Source organism: Struthio camelus, chromosome 1, assembly GCF_040807025.1.
Source record: "Struthio camelus isolate bStrCam1 chromosome 1, bStrCam1.hap1, whole genome shotgun sequence".
NCBI classification, from domain to species: domain Eukaryota; kingdom Metazoa; phylum Chordata; class Aves; order Struthioniformes; family Struthionidae; genus Struthio; species Struthio camelus.
In genome coordinates this window covers 140,445,153-140,465,363 of record NC_090942.1, presented here as the reverse complement: position 1 = coordinate 140,465,363, position 20,211 = coordinate 140,445,153, and the positions used below count along the sequence as shown (strand labels likewise).

Sequence of the window (20,211 nt, the reverse complement as noted above, 5' to 3'; positions counted from 1 at the left end):
GATACAAATTCTGAAATAAGAGATAGCTATAATAATAATAATACTGAGTATCCCTTTCACCTTCTGAAAAAACCAGTACACTATTTCCATTCACAGCAGTAGTATATGGTTAGTAAAGGTAAGAAGAGCTTTGCGTTTTTCTAAGGACTTGCATGGCTACAGTTATAAAATGTGCATCTGAGATTATGGCAGAGTAGAGATGTGCATGCAGTTTGGTAAGGTAGGAATACATATTTTCTTTTCAGAATAAGAAAATCCTGGTGTAGTTTTTACGTGACTACACCAACAACAATTTCAGTCCTTTGTAAAAGCCAAAGAAAAATCCCTCCTAAATACTGTATTTAAATGAAATTTAAATGTGGAAGACTTGTTATGGTCTCAAAAACAAATCAGTTTTAAGTTTTAAAGGGGTATTATATTTAAAAAAAAAAAAAAAAAAAAAAAAGGAACACTCATATTGCTAAATATATTATGTTTCTCTTTTTTGAAAGAACTTGCTCTGCCCTCAGCAGAGCTCCTGGCCTGCCAAGCAGAGTTGAGAAGAACGGAACACTCTAGAAAGCTGGAACAGGATGAATTTGAAAGTCACAAGCAGTTTTTGGAAAAGCAGCTACAAAGTGAGGTAAATTTCTCTTTCCAATCTGAATAGTTTGATACTTGTTCCTGTCATCTTGATAACGTTTACCCTCGTGCGCATGTCATTCTGAATGTTACTGGAATGCTTTGAACTCTACTTATTTTAATGTAAACAACTTTAAAAAAAAAAAAAAAAAAGCCAAAATGAATCTTTTCCATCCTTTAAATTGTTGGTAGTGAGTTTCAGTGGTTTATTATGTGTGTGTGTTTTGACTGGACCTGAAAAACACTTTGAAAGAAACAACCATCTAGCAGGTCAGGATATTTCTATTTATTTGAATTATGTGTCTCTACCCCTTCCCTTTCCCTCCCCCAATCTCATCTAGGTTGAGCGTTGTGCCCAGTTAAAGACCCAGCTGTTGGACTCTGAAGCTACTATCAGAAAGTTAAACATACAGGTTGAAGAACTGAAACTGCAGTTGAAACAAACACAGGCAGGTTTGTATCTCATACAAAAGAAGTCCTTTATAAAGCTCTTTTATCAAACTAACAAGAATTTCCAGAGGCTTAGAAAGATCTTTGGTTATGTGGAACTAATTTATTGTCAGTGCGTAGATTTCACGTTTAAAATCAATCTGTTTAAAAACTCAATTTAAAATGCAAGCTGACTACAACTTCCTTCCCTTACAGAAAACTAAAGAGGAGACAAAAGGGAGAAAAGAAAATACCTAAATGCTATCATTTTTTATTGTTTATGTTATTCCTCAGGATAAAGACATTAATGTTTCGTGATAACATAAATCACCTTTTTCAAGTGGCCGTATTGTGTTTTAATGCTTTTTCATTCTTTAATGTTCATAATAAGGATAATCGATTTGAAATTGTATCATGTGTATCAAATTTAAACAATTTGACAATTGTAGTCAAGACTATTAGCTTAAGCACCTTATATAGGTATTAGGCATTAGGAAGAGAAGCATTTGCATAAAGCGATTCAGTCTGTCTAAGACATGTAGTTCTAAAGATGCCTATCTGTCAGATTTCTAGAATCAAGTAAGATGAATTCAAGTTTTGGTACATAAATTTGATTAAAAATATGTAGTTGGATTTTGCAGTGGATATACACAACAGATACCGAAACAGGTAAAGTATACATTACATACAGTATGTATTGCACATAGTTCAGTATATGCAATACTTAATATTATTCACTAGGCCAATACATACATTTTCATATATAGTACAACTGTAGGTACTATATGTAATTGGAATTTGATCAATGTCCATGTAGTAAATACATTTTTCGAAAATAATTGGTGTCTACTTTAATTAAATGAGCAAGTACTGTATGAGCTTTTGTTTTGCATCAGAGTTAAGGATGTTGTCATCAAACAAACGTTTATGTAGAATACAAGAAAGGTAGTACTTTCTGTGGAGAAAGATATCGCCCTGTAGATTCTGGGCTTACTGAAACATGCAAGAGCAAACCAGGAGGCAGACAGCCTCAGAACAGTAACATTCAATTTAACTAACAATTTTTGAGGAATACTTTTCTTTTAAACCCCATACTGTATGTGCAACGTTGCTTGTTCTGAATTTCTTTTAGATCTAAATGTGATCAGTCTATTAAGACTTCTGGTCTGCTCTGAGTCCCTCACACTTTAACAGCATGAGTGGATATACTGAATCCAAAGGGGTGAAACTTTCCTATTTTTTAATTGTAACTTAAGAAAGCACAATTTAAGGAATCATACTTTGTAGAAATGTTTAGTGAGAATGTATACTTCAGGTAGAGTTTTACCTGAAGAGAAAGAGGATGTATTAAATAATGATTAATATCAGTCATAATTTGCACTTATGCAGCCACATAAATATGTATTTAAATGAATACATTAAATTGCTAGGCTTGAAATTAGCTTCATGTTAAAATCATTTTGGTTAAATTGGAATTTAAATGCATTTACATTTTAATTTTTCTGTTTAATTCTGAGTCTCTCTCGCCCCCCTCCCTCCCTCTCTCCCTCCCTCCCTCTCTTGCATTCTTGGTAATGTAGTTCTAGAAAATGAAGTGTATCGGAATCCAAAGCCTTCACTTGTTGATCGCTCTGTCATTGACTTCACTGATGACAGAATTGTACCTCCAGATATTTATGTGGATAGCGCATTCTTGAAGACTCAGTTTATGAATGATGTCATCAAGGCAAATGCTGTTGCAAGAGCTGGTTATCATCAGCAGCTGCAGACACGCAGTGCTTCTCCAGATTCTGACCTGGAATGTGTGGCTCAGGCTAGGGCTAGAATAAAAGAACTAGAAAAAGAGGCAGAGTACTTGGAAGAAGCCTACAAAAAATACCAAAATAGAGTGATCCAAGATGCGGCTGCAAGCAGAACATCAAGAAAGAAGCAGTCCCCTTTACTTCTACCGCGTGCTATTAGCAGAGCCCCCTTGGCTACGCAGCATGAACCTCTAGAAGACAATCCTAGCTCCCAGCATTCCCCTCTGAGCAGTCCAAGAGGCCCAAAATATGTTGGAAGAGTTGGGCAGGTTGATATCTTAAAAAATCCTCTCACACCACCACAACAAAGAGCATCTTCCTCAAGACGCCTTTCTTCCACTCCTGTTTCCAAAATGGAAAGAGATCTCAATAAAAAGAAACTTTCAGATGGTAAGCCGCTTGTTAATGTGGTGTGGTATTGGCATTTTATTTATCGTTCCTGTTCCATGATTGGAAGAGGAAGATCTAACAGTGTTAATCTTTTACTCGTTTATTGTTTGCTAAGGGGCAGGAGAAGGTTAGAGGCAAAGTTTGCTAACTGAATGGCATATCAGTTCTTCATGAAAACAAGCACTGAAGAAGTTGCCATTGAGGGAGGCTAAACATACTGCACTTAGTTCAGGTAGTTTTAAAGATAAGACTATGCTATGTAACTCACTGCAGTTGTAGTCTTATGACCTGCAGAGTTTCATTCAAAAGTTATTATTAAGCCTAACTACTTAGAGACATGAATTATGACTTCCTAGCTTTAACAGCTGTCTATCTGTATTCTCATCTTTTCCTTTACTGCTGTAGTTACATGTGCACAGCAGAAGATTACTGCTTCATCTGGCTTCTGTTAAATTCAGGTTTCCAGTCTCAAAGGTCTATATTTGCTTTTGTTTGTACATTTTGCTGTGACGTCTTTATCAAATATTATTGAGCAATGGTGAGGTACAGAAATGTAGAGGTTGCCTTTTTTTTAAAAAAAGGGTCTAGTCATTATTGGAATGATGTAATTTGCTATTACTTTCACAACGCTTAATACTTATTTTAAAAATATTTTTCAGAAGTGGCAATAGTCAGAAAAAAAAAACAAAATAGGAAATTGAAAATAAAAGGAAAACCCTATGCTATTTCAAATCTATAGTACACTTGTTTTTTGAATCGTGTACTTCTTGTCACCCTATCTCCAAATTGATTTAGTAGAATGAGAAAAAGCTATGGTAACAAGGATAATGAGAATCAGCTTCTGTATAAAGAAAGGTTAAATAGAAGAAGGGCAGTTCAGCTTGTAGAAGAGTTGGTTGAGGTGGGCAGTGGGAAGTCTAGAGAGCCATGAATGATGTGGAAAAGACCAAGAGGGACTGATTAATCACTGCTTCACAGACTGCAGAAACTTGGGGACATCCTGTGACATTTAAAAGAAACAGAAAGAAGTACTTTTTTTACATAAACTGTAGAAGGTATTGGTCCTGTGGCAACAAGTATAAATGCAGGAATAAGACTTCCATGTCAGGAGGACCCAAAAAATTATGGATTGCTGAAAGTTGGGGTAGAGTGGGGTGCTAGAGGTAGAATGTCACTCTATTCTTATTTTTAAATTTATCTGTTCCAAATGTTTAATAATGGATCTTGCTAGAAGCAGTCTAGAGTCTGGTCTTTTGTGGTGGTTTGTGTTTCTACATGTAGAATACCACATTCTGTTACTGAAACTAGAGCTTGTAGAGCTCTCTTTTTGGTTTTAAATTTTCACTGTATTTTTATATTTGCAGTCAGCTTTTGTATAAATTACTTACAGGCTATTCTTATAATCCTGCACACAAAAAATCTTTCATTACAGTAAAAGTAAGGTTGTGTTGTGAAATTAAGAGATGTCAAAATGCTATGCTTAGCTTAACAATCCTGCCCTCCTTTGTAAGTTGCGCTAGTTGCACAATAGCTGGGTTATTGTTCCGTAGCATCATTTCTTTGTTTAGTGCACAAGACTGACCTGGTTCTGGAGGGGAACAAGAGTTGTTAACAAAGGAGGGCATTACCTGGCTTTGGTATTACAGAAATTGCAAGATACCTCTTGTGTGTGAAACAGTTACAGGTAGATGTTATGGTTTCAAGGTGAACAGAGTTGATTACTGCTCTGGAAAAGTCCTTTTCCACTTACACAGGCATTTTGTAAATTTGATTTCTTCTTCCTAAGTCCAGTACATTCCTCTTGTTATTTTATTTAATTATATCGTGTTTGTTTCATTTAATACTTCAAATTCACAAGTTACTTTTTTTTCCAGTCACTTTTGCCCTCATTTTATGGTGATTTAATCACGATGACATTTTTCTTCCTTGCTCATGAGAATATTGTGAGTGACTGTGTCAAGGTCTATCAAAATACAAATGCTATATCTGCCACTTCCCTTTATCGTTTAGAAAGTTTACTCTGTTGAAGTTGTTAAGTAAATTTTAACATTTGTTTTTGGTAAACCCTTGGCAGTTGTTCTGTTAGCCTCTATAAAAGCTTAGTCTTGTTTAAGATAACCTGGGAAGCACCAGGTTATCTATTTCAAAAAAGTGAATCGTTTACTATTTTCCAAATATTCAGGACCACCTCTGAGAGTTTTCAAAACAGTACGTTCCTACATGCTTTCAGGTAAATTTCACCAGGTCTTGACACTTTGGAAGCTTCTAACTCACCTAAATATCTTTAACTATTCTTACTATTTTTTTTAATATATTTTTTGATTGCTCATCTACTTCATAGAATTTATAGCATCAAGTATGTAGTGCATATTAATGTGAACGCTGAAGCAAAAGAGTGACTATTACTATCTTTTATCAGCAATTTTTTTTTTCTTTTATCATTGAGGAATGGATCTGTGTTTTCTTTTGACTTCCTGTAATTATTAGTGTTTATCTGGTAAAGTGCTACAGTGGGACAGACATATTTAAGTTCTTGGAATGTGTTTAGAAATAGCTTTTTGTTTAAGAAAGTGGGGAAATTTTGTAGAGAAGTAGGAATTTTAGGTGAAATTCTGATTAATAGGAAAGAATGAATTGATGATCAGAAAATGCAAGTGGTAACAAAATGGTGGAATTTACAGATCCAAGTAGAAGAAATAGAACAATAGAACAATGGGTTTGGAAGAAAGCAACTTTGAAGAAGCTAAAGAAACGGGTGACGGTTCCTAGGGAGGATGTTCAAAGACAAAGGAGGATTGCAGGTGATTTGGCAGTTTGAACAACAAACTAGCTGAATTAGAGAGGTGAAAATTGTGATGGTAGACCAATACAGCTATTCCGGTAGCTTCTAAACATCAAGAAGTACAAAAAGTAGAGCAAAGGATATATGAATAAGGGTAAGTGTGAAGAACAGATAATGACTAGCTCATTTATTGGGACTTCTGCTGGAACAGGTTCATAAATCCTCAGTTTCTCCCACACCTCGTTTCTCGTAACACAGAACAGAGTACGTCATTCAGCAGCAACCACTTCTGTACCGAAACGGTACTTGCCACTACTGCCATAAGTGCTGTAGCTTCAGTGCTAACATGCTATGCAGTGATTTATGTGCTTCCAAGAATTAGATTGCTTCCCCTTTGATATCTCTGTAACAGCAAGAAGCTTCAAGAGTCTTCCCATACAGAGTGCTTTTATATTGGTATATATGTTATCCTTTTTGCCAAGAGGTGGCTGAAGCACTAACTGTGTTTTTGCTAGAAAACCGTGAGTCATTCTGGAGTTTTCCAGAATGGTTGAAGATATCAGTCTGAAGAGCTCAGAATAAAAGTCAAGAGATAAAAAATGCCCTGTATGCGAGTTTGAGAGATTTGCTTTTCCTTTAAATGAGCTGTACTGGAGTCAATTCATGTGTAAGAATAAATTCCAGCTCAGTTATCAGCAGCTATCTTGGAAGGGTGAAAGGAAGTAGTTGGTCCTTCTGTAGCACTTGTAATTGACAGATCCAGCAGCTGTTTTATTATATAATTTGTCCGTCGAAGGGTATGTGGTTTTCTCTCATCCTTTAAATTAGCTCATATATTTGACTGCTTTCCTTCCCAAGCCCATGCACATTCAGTGCCTTTCAGGCTTTGTCTTTCTGTTGGGAAGGAGTAAGCTCATTTCTTGTCAGAGTAACTAAAAGTAGGAAAGGATCCTTTTTCTGTGCTCTTGTTTACTGTCTACCAGTCTCCAGTCTCTGGTGGCTCCTGGGCAACGATACCGATAAAGTAGTAGGGGGCATGGGTCGGACAGCATCAGAATTCCTTCTAATTAACCAACTTCTGCTCCTGGTGAGAAAAAGCACGGTAAGCAAGTCTTGCAGGCAGCATGCTGTGAGCCACTGACTGTACCTATTTGTCTTTTATTAGAAGATCAGTAAGTCAAATTCCAGATAATTTCTAAATAGTAGTAGGTTGTGCTAGAGCATTATAGGAGGTGGCTGATGTGCCACATGTGTCCTACATTGCAGTACGTGTTAGGCTGAGTAAGTTCATGCCGTAAGTACCATGCGTAGGTGTTTTGGTTTGGTTTCATTTTTGGTTTATTTGTTCTACCTGTGAAAATTTGCTTCTTCGTTTTATAACAGGTTAGACGTGCTTGGGCTGAGGGTTCCCAGCATTAACACGCTGCTGATGTATGAATATGATGCAACTGCTAGGTCACATACCGTGAGTGCTCGGCTTCCTTAGGGCGTGTTCCTGTATGCTGTAGGGGTATAGAGGCTGTCCACGGCAGTGTTATTTTTGTTAAGCATTATTAGCCTCTTACGTGGATATCTTTCTCAGACAGCCAGTTTGTCTGGATTATACTGCACTCTATTTCATTAGACTTAGAGTTCTTCCTCTTTTGAATTATATACTGCTTGGAGGGCTCCTGAATTACACGTATGTACGCAAGACCTCAAAGAAGAAAAAAAAATTGTCATGTCTGTTGATAACTGAAGTTCTTTAAGGTGTATTTTCTACTTATGTTCCAGTCCTTTTTGTCTTTGCTTTTTTGACTCAGAGTTTGTTGATTATGAAGAACAAATGACCTGTAAGTTGTTCTGACTATTCTCTTGGTGTGTGGGATGGGCATTGTGGAAATAAAACTACAGGGGCAACCCCCGATCTAAAGCACCCTGACTTCTGGTTTGTGAAGTGGACTATGAATGGTGCACTTTTATACAGACATCTGAAAGAACTTCAAGTAGGGAAGTGTTAATACTGACTTTTGCTCTATTGCTATAGCTGTATTTGAATAGACTGCAGTAAAAAAGAGGAGAAGAATGTTAGTACCTGCTTGCTGAGTGATACTGAATTTTCTGGGGAAAAGAAAATGTGCAATCAAGTAATGAAACACTTGTGCAGCTGCACAGGAAAGGAAAATTAAGATTGTGAAGCAAAATGTAACTGAAGTGCTGGACTTTGCAATTTTGATTAAAACCTTTTTAATGCAAGGTGGTTTTTTTTGTTTGTTTGTTTTAAACCTGGCTATCTTAGGGAACCCAAGGCTGCTCTGGTCATATTGTGTCTGTTATCCTTCCCTGACACCTTTACAACTCTAACGAAGGGGATAAAGTCTTCAAGGACTTTCTTCTTTGCTTAGCCACCCGTTTTCACAAATCTGTAGAAACTGATATCTCCAGATTAAATTTCCTAATGAAGGATGACTTGTGTGAGACTCCAGGCATTATTTTTTGCTGGCTAGTAACAGCATCCCTAGCTTGAAGTCAGGCTCAGTAACTGCTTCCTCTAATGCCCAGCATGGGAGAGATTCTTAGATTTTGAGGAGAGGCAATTTTGTGTGGGACATGGAGAGATATTGTGGGGAGCTGAAGCTGATAAGCTTTATGAAGGCTTATGAAGCAGAATTTGTTGGGAAATAATAGGGAAAAAAAGACTGGTAGTTCTGCAGCTGACAATTGTTTACAGGCATTTTGCTTAAAAACAATTACAAAGATAAAAATAAAAACTTCCTGCATTCTATTTTTTTTTTTCCAAATACTTTATGCATCACCAGCAGACTTCAACTGCTGAACTCTGTTTTTCAGATCTCTGACATTTGAGGAAATTTTCTCTGTTTTCATGTCAGGTCCTAACCCAGCTCTGAAGAGGTGAAGGTACCTGGTACAGGAAAGTCCATGTAAATCCTTGTGGCTTTGGATGCTAGTTGCACTGTAGTGGTGGTGTTTGCACAGTCCAATCATGGATGTTTTATCTGAGAAATCTTAGTAGAAAGAACTGATTAATACAAATTGCTGGGTGTTTTGTTCTGCAGATATCAGTGGCTCGTTCCTTGCCTCTTCCCAGCAAAGTGTTGACCAGGTGCTTTCTCCTATTTCAAAACCACGCCACCTTTCATCTTCTGAGTCCGTTCCTTCCTCACCATCCAGTCATGGAGAGAAAATCAGGTAATGTGTTTTACAAAACAAAATGTATAACCTCCTTAAAAAAAAAAAAAAAACACACACACAAAAAGTGTCTACTTGTTCATGACACATTGGTGATAGCTGTATTTACAATTCAAGTAAGCTGTAGATTTTATGAGTCAGAACTTTTCTGAAGGTGCTTCAGGATTTCCATTCTTGAAGATCATGCCTCAAGAGGAGGTTAGTGTTCCCAAGAATGAGAACCCTTAATAGATATCTTTAGAAAAAGCATGATTACTTCATTTATAATTTTGCTTCCCTAATAAAAGACATTTGACATAGGTCCTACCGACCACCCATCATTCCAGATTTGATGACTAAAGAAAAATGATTTGTCCTGAGGCAGCTCTCATAGGCGTTCATAGACCTATCTTGTTCTGGTGTGAACCAGTCCTTAATACACATCTAATGTAGAGAGGATCTTTTTATAGTTAGAGCTTGGAGAGCTTTTATGTCCTAAGCCTTGAAAAGAGCATACTGGAATATCTAGGGACTGCGAGATTTGTTCTGACTTTGCTTGGTGCCTCCCTATAGGAGCCAGTCTCTTCTTCCACTGCTCTTTCACGCTTCCTACAGCATGCCTCAGACTTCCTGTGTTCCTGTGACAGACCATACCAGCTGAAGGTTGAATGTTACCTGTGCATGAACATTATATGGCGAAAATGCTATAATACTGTGAGGGGATTGTACTACTTTTGAGAGACCTTACAGAGCCCACATTTTACAAAAGGAGATACACTGCCTGGAGAGTAAACAGTATGAAGAAGTTGTGTTGCAGAGAGTAGGCCAGAGTTTGAGCAGACGGCTATAGGTTGTAGTTGCTCTCTTGGGTTCCTCTTGACAACACAAGGTCATGAAGTCTCACTAACTTTCTTGACCTTGCTGCTTTCTCAATACTTTCTTCAAGGGAAAATACTCCTTTGTCAGATATTTTTGATTCTGTTATGCCTCGGACTGTTTTCTGTTACATAAAATACTTTATTTCTCTACATGTTTGAGAAATGCATGTGTTGGCTTTTCCAGATATTTAGCCTCACTATTAGGCAAACGCCACATCTTTAATGTGTATGGGATTAGTTTATGATCTGTAGATTGTAAGTGGCAATGGGAACTTACTTAGAAATAAAACAAAAGAAAATATGATGCTGTAGCTCTGGTACGCCATTACAAGTTAGACCTCTGTTAATGGGGAAGAACAATTACTTCTTTGACTACAGGAAATCTCTGTTTATTTTTATTTTGAGATATGAGTGGGTATGAAGAGAGCTAATAAATTCAGGAAGACTAGAGTTATAAGGCAGATTGCTATCTAAACCATTCCTTTTATGTTCAAGGCTGAACAAAACAACTGTGAGGGTTGCTACCAGTTTTAATGTCTAGGATTACTTTTTAACTTTACAAAATACAGATGATGGTTGTTGGAGGGTTTTTTTTTTTATTCTTTAATGGACATTTTAGGAATAACTTGTAAAATTCAGTCATTTGGTGTTGATTGGCACACCAGTACTGTTTTATGGAATATTGCTGTTAGATATAACCCAGGTTTTGGTGGTCAATTTTGACAAAAAGCACCTTGAAAATTATTTTAAAAAGTGTAGGTGTTTAATTGCCTCAGTGAGGCACACCTCTCCTTCTGCTTACTAAATCTGAAGCACTGAATTGAGTGCCTGTCTAGCAGTGTTGCAGGATACAGTACTGAAGAAAGTGCCATGCTTATGCTTGAAATGCTTAAGAATTATTTAATAACTAACTGTTTCTATGAAGGAGAGACTAAAAACATGAAGTAGGCTTTCAAAAACTTGAAGTTCCACTTATTCCCTTTTATTCACTTTACAGTATATTTTTTTTCCCCAGTGATGTTACTGAACCATCCCTCTCAAAAGATGGATTTATTTGTGTTTTTACCCAGACTTACTGTTTTTATTGAACATGTCTCTGTGTGTTGATGGTGGTGGTTTGTTTGTTATCCCCTTCCAATGCACTGAAGACCTGAATTCCTTAGAAATTGTAAGCACAAATGTATTTATGCAATGATAAAAAGCAACAGCTGGTGTGAAGTAAGCTCCTTTATAAAGTGCTGCTGCTGAATTTCATTAGTGACTGTACTACTTCTGCTGTTCTGGTTGAGTTTAGTAGCTAGGGCATGTGGGAGTTATTGTTCTTTCATGTTATTCATCTGATTAAATAAACAGGGAATTAAAATGAGGGCACTAACCCCATTTTTCGTAGAACTCAGATTTTCATCCCTGCATATGTGTTTTGCCAGACATCTAATCCCAATATATTTCTTAACGCATCTGTTAACATGATGTCAAAGCAAAACATTGCCTCAAAAGGCAAATTTCTTAATTTCAGTCCACTGTTTGTCACGCTTTGTTGTCTTTCTCCTTTTTTTTTTTTTTTTTAAATTCCTCTTTGCACATTTTCAGAATGTATCTTATTTAATGTAATGCATTTATCTCAGTTATATGTGGGCCTTGAGGAAAGGCTGCAGGGGAGAAGTCTTATCAAAGAGATGGAGATGACGTTTGGTGAAAGTTGGAGAACTGTATCCAAATACCTTAATGTCAGAACAGTATGTCATTTTTCTTGTATGTTTTTACATTTGATTTAGTCTGTTGCTAAGCATGTGAGTAATCCTTGTATTTAAATCTCAAATCATTACTTGCTTAAAAGCTTAGCAATTATATTTACTAAATTCTTTGTGTTCTTCCTTCTTCTTTCAGACTTCATAATCAACCAACAGACAAACAAGATTTTAGTGATATCCTCAAACCAGAGAAACTAATATATGAGGACCTTGAAGAACAGGTTTCTTCCCTTGAATGTAAGTTTTAGAGTATATTTAGACAGTTATTCCAATAAATTGGGAGAGTAACACATCATACTTTTTTCCTTCTGATGGACTTATTTTGCCCTAGGATTATCAGAGACTATTAGTGGATAGACTTAAAATGCTAATTTATAGGGGGGAAAAAAAAAGTGTTTAACACGTTAAGGGCATAACAATTGCAAGACAGTTCATGTGGTAATTTGAGACTATAGGTGGAGAGGAAAATTCTGATTCTGCAAATAAGAACAAATGAGGCAGGTGATTAGGGACTAATTTTCTTCATATTTGCATCTGTAGAGGGCTAAGTTACGTATTAGTAAGTAGATATTAAAATCCAGTTGGTTCTGAAATTTGGGTTTATGCTTTCTGTTCAAAACTTTATATAATCTTGTTCTGAGTATTGCATTAGGTCTGAGACTTGTTTCAGAATGTTTTAAAACTGTATAGAAAAAATATATGTATATTTAAAAAGCAAAGTGTGTAAGTGTATGAATTAACTTGAGGAGGTCCTATTGTATTTATTGCGTAAAGCAAAACTCCAAGGAGTGTTCATCATGGACCAATATTGGAACAGTATTACTAAGTATAATTCTGAAGATGAGTTTCTGCGGCCATTACATCTACCATTATTGTTTTTTTTTTTCCCCCTTCAGTCACAGAGGCTTAAATAGTATTATGTATTAGAAATTGCTTCAGAAGTGTCTGTAAATGAATGAAAAACACTTGAAATTACAATGGCAGTGATCAGTATCTCTGAGTGGTTTTGGAACATACGGTGAAGTTGCTGAAACGTGAATTTAATCCTAGCTTTTTTCCTCTGAGATGAGCATTTTATGTATTTACTTTTCTGCTACACATTGATTGCAGAAAGAATGTTGTCGTTATGTAGTGTTTTATGCTGAGTACTATAAAAATGTTTCCTTCACCTTTACATGTTGGAGTTAAGCCTGCATGGTCAGTTTTAGAAAGTTAGAAAGGAACTAGTAAAAGTTAATGTACTTTATAGACACTTACCTATGGAGAGAGAAATAGAAGCACAGTTACTGACTATTTCCTAGTTTTTCAGCATATGAGGGGCATATAAACGTTAGGCTTAAGCACCCTTATTTACCATGAAACTGTGGGTTTTAAGTAAGTGAAATTGTTAATGAAAAGGATGTGAACAGTGCATTTCTCTTTTCCAAATCTTGTTAGGTCTGTAAAGTCTTGAGACTGATAAAGATACGTGATTGGGTGTTATAATTAAATTTACAGTTGACAGATGATAATTATCGTATGGGAGAAGCAGAACCACTGATTTCAAGGAAAATATTATTCCCAACTGATGAGTGTTTTTCTGGGTCCAAGACTGGTCATTCTTTTGGTTTTGGTTAGGTCATATTTCATAGGTTCACTCCCCTGAATTGTGCAGTCAATTAACAAAAGCCCTAAAAACCTGTTTGTTTACATAGGAAATGTGCTGACGATGTTTAGTGATAACTAGAAGAAGGAAATGACTTATCTGTGCATCTCTCTCTGAGGTTTTACTCAGTATACTGGTTGTTTTTAATTTATCTAATTTCATTTTCCTTCTACAAGCTTTAAATGCTTACAAGCTTTTAATGTGAACTGAGTCGGTAGCCACTAATGGTTTCTACTCATCTCATATTTTGATTAGATTTGATTCTTTTGTTCAATTTTATATTAGAGACTTTTAGGAACATATTCCATATTTCATGTTGTTTTTATTTTATCGATGTGAGACTAGATTGACCTTTTCTTAGTAATTAGGCCTGAGTAGGTGCTGTGCCCAAATAGCTTGCCACATTTAGTGACATGTGGCGGTCAAAAGAGTAATTTTAAGAGTTTGCATATGTTATTGTTTTCTAAAATAACATACTTGAATTGGGTCAGATTGCATCAAAAGACAACCTCAGTATGTCTAGAGGAAAATCAGAATGGTTAAAAAGAGGAGAGGGTGCCCTAGGAAGATTTAGCTGGGAGGAAGCGTGGAAAATAGAAAAAGTATCTGTAGTATAAGATGCAGTGAAGGAACGAGAGAAGAAGGAGTACCCAGAGTATAAAAACAATGGTATTCTTCCACACTAGAGAATATGAAAAGCCCTTTAATCCTAATGTGAGCAAGCTCCAGCAAGAAAATACTTAAATTTCTCTTGGCAGTAGTGGCCATTAGTTGATATGGCCATCTTAGGGGAATAAATTGTGTCTCTCACCATGCTTACATAAAAGAAGGGAGGTATACAAAGAATAAGTTACTGCTTATTTTCTTTGCTGAATGGTTAATATAAAGGTGATTCTTACTGTATTATTTCTTTGAATATTTAAACAAGAATCAGTACAATAGGTATTTTAGATCTTGTTTAAAGCCTTTCTCGTTACTAATTCTCATCTTAAAAATATTTTTAAATAGTTTTGGTAATGAGTTATTCCTTACCAGTTGTACAGATCTGTCTTGAAAGTAATGTAAAGGTATCCATAAGATTCTGCTCTGCTAAGCTTTACATATACCCTGAGAACATACTGATGCTTCATATGGAAATAATTTCCATGTTGATAACCTTATATACCTAATGTTAAAAAGAGAGCCAAAAACGGTAATAGATTTTTTTTTTTTTTTTTTTGAGTGTGATAACCCATTGTTTTGCTCTTACATAGGACGGGTAGAATTTGCTTTGCTAGGCATAGTTGGTAGGACTTCCTGTTGCTTTTGAAAGAAACTGGAAACTTTTTCATAGCTTTTCTAGTCTGACAATTTGGCTTAAGTCTTCTGTGATGTTTTAAAAATCCTTTAAAAAAATATTAACTAAAGCGATTCATACCTCTCTGAGAGTGAGGCTAATTAGTTTGGGTGTCTTATTTGTCTTCATGCAAAATACTTCAGTTTTATTACAACGTGGAAAAGAAAAATGTTTGAGACAGTGATAATATTTGAAGAATGGGAAACATAAGGTGTCTGTGCTATATTACGCTAACTTCCTAGAGAAATGGTCCTATATAGTTCAGGTGATGTACCTAGAGCTAGTGGATACATTTGACTTTTTCCACTTTACTTGCTTTCTCCCATAAAATTGGGATAATAGTAGTTTCTCATGCTATATGTATATTTTGCAAATAAATAGTTAAGACGCAGTTGAGTAGAGTAGTGATGAGGATCACAGAGGAAATACAGTAATTGTTTTTTGTAAGTTGAGAGCCACATTGCACAAGGAAAAGAAAATATAATGTAGAATATCTGAGTTAGCAGTATCTGTCCTGTGCATTGGAGAAGTCAAGGTTCCTAATAAAGAAATCAGATAAATGAAAAAGGTTTTATGTGCATGAAAAGGATGAACTAAACTTGGACATGTTATTTTTGTGTAATATGTATCTAGTTATGTAAAGAAATGAAATGTTCTGATGTTTTATTGTATACCCATCCATGAATCTTTTTTGCATTTGTAGCACACGCGTTCCAGTAGCTAATTTCAAAACCAACAATTTAGTAATCAAAGAAGCAAGCACAGCCTATGATAATTCTTAATTCTCAGGGGAATGGTCAGGTTGGAGGGAAAATGCTCAATTAGTGGTTATATTTGTGTTCTAATTCAGTCGTTCCCACACTTTGTGTCTGTCTTTGCCCCACTATTGTAATTACAAAATAATGAAGCTATTGTTCAAATATCTTCTCCAGATCAGGGGGACATTCCAGTGCAGTGTGAAAGTGATGTCTTGCATCCATTAGGGGACACTGTCAATGGAAACCATGTCACAACTACTACACCAGCAACAGCCACTTCACAGCAGGACTTCAGTGAGTTCTCAGCTCAGAAACAGAAGCCTTTTTAGATGGCAAATGTGCAACAACCCCCTCCCCCCCACACCAATAGTTAACGTTCTGTTTTTTAACATTCACGCTTTTTCCAAAAGTGGTGATTATGTAATAAAGAGGAAGGAATGCTTTCTTCTGCTTTATTGTATGAGGATAACTTTTTCACCCTTGTTTTGGTTAAATTTGTTTTTAATTTAATCGTTTTAAGCCTGTCACCCCAGCTTATGGAGAGAGATTTTGATTTTTTTTTTCCTTACTTAGGAGAATTATTAAATATTATTTCTGCTCTTAATAGAAATAAGACTTAAAATTGTTTAAAAAGTTATTGTCCGTGCTGCATATCTGCATTTTCTTGATTTTCTTGAATCAGAGTTCGCAGAGTGTATTATCACAATGCTGATTTAATTCTTTGGGTAGATGAGGATGATTTCACTGCAGTTCATACAACTTTTTCGTTGGTTTGGATAGCATTATGGTTATTTTTACGTAGAGAGGAGCTTTGTAGCTTCTAATAATTCCCGGTATTTTATTTGACCAGCTAATTAATATCTGCATACTGTTCTACTTGCATAGCTTTTTAAATCTACTGGTCAAATTAGCAGAATGTCCTTCAATAATTTTCAAAGGCTTTTAAAGTATTTGTGCTTTATAAATATAAAAAATAATGTCCAACCACATTCCACAGAGCAGAAAGAATTTTAAGATAATAGAGATACATGTAAGCTGACAATAACATTATCTTTTAACACCTAAATCCACGCTTACTTCAATGGAGGCTTGTGTGCATGTAGATAGGAGTTTTCAGATTTAAAGAGAAAGTCTGTGATAGGAATGAGTAATGTGCTGAGAGATTTTTCCACTTGCTGGCCTCTACTTTAGCTCTACTGTGTAACTCTTAGGGAGGCATATATCAAGACAGAAATGTGTAGAGGTAGAAAGAAATGTTACCAAATACATAAAAGATAACAGTGGAGTGGATGGGTGTGTGTGTATACACATACCTACACGCATGCAAACATGCATGCACATACATATACATACATACACATAAGCAACATATCAAGTTGTTTTTCATTTCCTGTTAATGCCATACAGGAACCTGTTACTTACTTGTATGTCTTTGATTTTGCCCAACCTTAATTACAAACTGACTTTGTTATCAAGATGCTTACTACAGTGGGTTTCAGTGTTTGCTACTCTAGTAGATTACTGAGCAGTGTAAATCAAATCATGGGTGGTGAAATAATTTTTCCACCGTAGTGCTGGATCAAAAACAGACTGAACAGCAGAAAAGCAAAGATGAGAAAAGTTTGGAAGAAGAAAGGAGAGAGAGAGAAGAAAGAAAACAGAGAGAACAACATGAAGCTTTGGAAGGAGAGAAAAAGGAACTAGAAAACCTCAACAAAGAGACGGTGATTTAGTATTTTAATTTCTGGCAGTAATGTGGCTTTATAGTGCCATATATTTTAGGATTGATATGTGTGTTACTTGGTTAAAAACAGGTTTTACTCTTTTTTTTTTTAGGTGAAAGTAGTAGAAGGTAAATTCTTTTATGTATGTGTGTGATTAACTGAAGAGTTTTGCTAAAATTTCTTATGTCAAGTAGCTTTTTCACTGGAAGCAGATGCTTTTTCTTCCATACTTCATATAATCAGAAACTCAATGTTTCGTGTAACTGGAAACTGCAGTTTTATGGCCAGAACTTACACAACTCAGCTGTCACCAGACTATCACAACAAGCTACAAATTTGCCATCTTTCTGGTCTGGACTGCTGCTGATGCAGCACCACCAGAAAATGCATATGTCAACCTGTTGATTAGTTTGTATCAGGATATTTAGGGTACTTTTTTTGGAAGTAGAAGTTACAAGGAGGCTTTGTTGTTGCCTGTTTGTTTAAACGCCCTTGAGCACATGTTGAAACATGTAGCACATGTTGAAATAGTGTTCTGGACTTCTGGGTCCCCTCTAAAAGTTGGTTGTTGCTCCCTCCCCTTTCCTACTCCTCTCCCCACCCTTAAACCTTGGCTAATTTGATTCAGCCTGGTGCTGCTTACCAGATATGCTCATGTCAGATTTGCATGCTAGTGAATTGAGCCCTTCGAGGCACTCGCATGCCTATGTCCGCTCATCCTTTTTCAAGTCACATGTAAATGTTTGCCTCAGCCCAGATCTTTAACCATATGAGGAAGCCAGGACTTAAGTACTGACAGCATTGCAGTCCATTCAGACAGGTTAGAGTGTGATTTCTTGAATGACACTGTTATGAGTTTAAGCAATAACTTGGTTCATCTTTAACTGAATATAACAAGTTTGATGCTCTTTAGAGTAGACTGGCATATTTTACTGAATTTACTGAATGAAGTCCTGTATGTAGTACAACATGTAAGTGTTTTTCTTGAGCTGATCATCAATATTTAATTTTGATTTTGTGTTGTCCTAAAGTGTATCCAAGACTCAGTGAAAACAGATGAAGGAAAAGAAGATAAGGAAACATTTGAAAACTGTAATTCTGGTGCTGAAGATAACATAAAGGATTCTTCTCCAAATCCTTTAGAAAAATACATGAAAATAATTCAGCAGAGCAGAGAGCAGGAACTGGCCAACAAGGTGATTATTTTAAAACCGGGCTCCCCCAAAAATCTGTCGTCCTAATTAATTTCTTGCTAAGTATGTTTAGAATGAAAACAATATTCTCTTCATTTTTATTCTTCATTGAGGAGATTAATTAAACAACCTCCTGAGATGAATGGTTGGATTTGTGTTACAGAAATGTGTTGATTCAAAACAAAAAGATAGAAAACCTTTTCTTTTATAAGGTTTTGTCCAACTATGCTATGTTTCGTTAGCTACTAAGATAATATATTAACTGCCTGCAATTTTTAGTAGCCTGCATTCAAATACAGTATTTTGAGATCCTGATGAAAATACATCTATCTGAGTCTACACAGGTCAGTCTGTGTTCCCCTAACACAACTGATTTTAACTGATAACTGAATTTATTCTGGCAAAATGGAAAACTTTACCTTCACGAACAAATATGGGTGAATGCTATTTTGCTGAAGGATTGCAGCACATTTTTGTTCAGACATTATTCAAGTCTGAGCGCTTCATTTTTATTGATGCAATGTTGTATTCCTACAAATAGGCTGGTTCTTCCACAGGATTTTTATTTTCAATAAGCTATCTTAAAATACACATGCAATTGGAGTCACTGATAAAGCTAGACTTAAGAACCAGTTACAAAAAGTGTATTTTCCTCTTGGCTACCAGGATTCAAAAAAAGAAGAAATGGAAGAATTATCACTTACCGAAGGACTTCTGTCTAGTGAAAAAGATGACAGGTAAGGCTGGTGTATTACTAATCACATCTGTTACTTATTATTAATAAATAGTTAAGTTTGAATGATGGTTCAGAGACACTTGTCTTTTATAAAGCAAAATAAATTGACTAGTAGTCAAAAGCAGATATGCTGAAAAATTGAGGACCCTCCCAATTCTCATACAGGTAAAAGTAATGCACTGTATGGAATTAGGATGTAGGAACTCCGTTCAGTGGTTTGTTTGAACAGATGTAGTAATTAAAACTTTTTAATCTGCAACTGAGCAGCACCTCGGTTCCTTCACAGTGAACTGAACTACAGGGGATTCTTCCTAGGTAATAACTAAAGTTTGTTAGCACTGCAGATTACTTATAATCTGTTATTAACATTGAATCTAGCTCTGATTTATTAGTAGCATCACAGACTTTTAATCAACTAGTGTACACACTTTTTCAGAGAGATTTAAGCAACCTGTGCTAAGCTACCTTAGCTAGGGCATTTCCTGTGATTATCTTTAGAAACCAATAAATGAGGATATATGGTTTTCAGTTGCTTGATAGGAAAAAAAAAAACTTTTCTCTGTCAAATCTTTTACTTCAGTTGAAGATTTAGAATTGAAAATAGATATAAGCAAGACATTATAGAGAAGAGGAAAAAAATTATATACTCAAATCAGAAGTAGCAATGTTTTGGTATTATCTACCCTTTTGAAGGGCTATTTTATATACCAGACCCTATACTGGTGCTTCTGAATTATATCTTTATAGTGTTCTTTTCACTGAAAATTATGTAAATCCTAGTACAAGAAGCATGTTTCTGTGAAACTTGGACTGAGAAAAGAATTCCCACAAAACAGAAGTACTGGATGAGTACTGTAGAAGTAGTAGATTGTATTGCTTTTTGATAGATGAGATGGCCTTCTGTTTATGCAGGCCTAAGTCCTCACTCTTAAGGGCTGCTTACTTCAGTTTACTGAAAAAGTAGAACTGGGACATTGACAGTAATCCTGTGTGGACAT

General features: G+C 35.8%; 1 protein-coding gene across 3 annotated transcripts in view; it reads left to right on the top strand.

Annotated features, from left to right (window-relative positions):
• Window positions 1-20,211, top strand: part of OFD1 (OFD1 centriole and centriolar satellite protein) — a 38,376-nt gene that overhangs the window by 14,289 nt on the left and 3,876 nt on the right. For all 3 annotated transcript variants that reach the window (XM_068919819.1, XM_068919810.1, XM_068919829.1), the window contains exons 14-22: window positions 492-622; window positions 963-1,074; window positions 2,631-3,242; window positions 9,081-9,213; window positions 11,958-12,058; window positions 15,735-15,854; window positions 17,133-17,284; window positions 18,316-18,480; window positions 19,144-19,214. In XM_068919819.1, coding sequence (XP_068775920.1) covers window positions 492-622; window positions 963-1,074; window positions 2,631-3,242; window positions 9,081-9,213; window positions 11,958-12,058; window positions 15,735-15,854; window positions 17,133-17,284; window positions 18,316-18,480; window positions 19,144-19,214 — 1,597 coding nt within the window. The remainder of the gene's footprint in view (window positions 1-491; window positions 623-962; window positions 1,075-2,630; window positions 3,243-9,080; window positions 9,214-11,957; window positions 12,059-15,734; window positions 15,855-17,132; window positions 17,285-18,315; window positions 18,481-19,143; window positions 19,215-20,211) is intronic.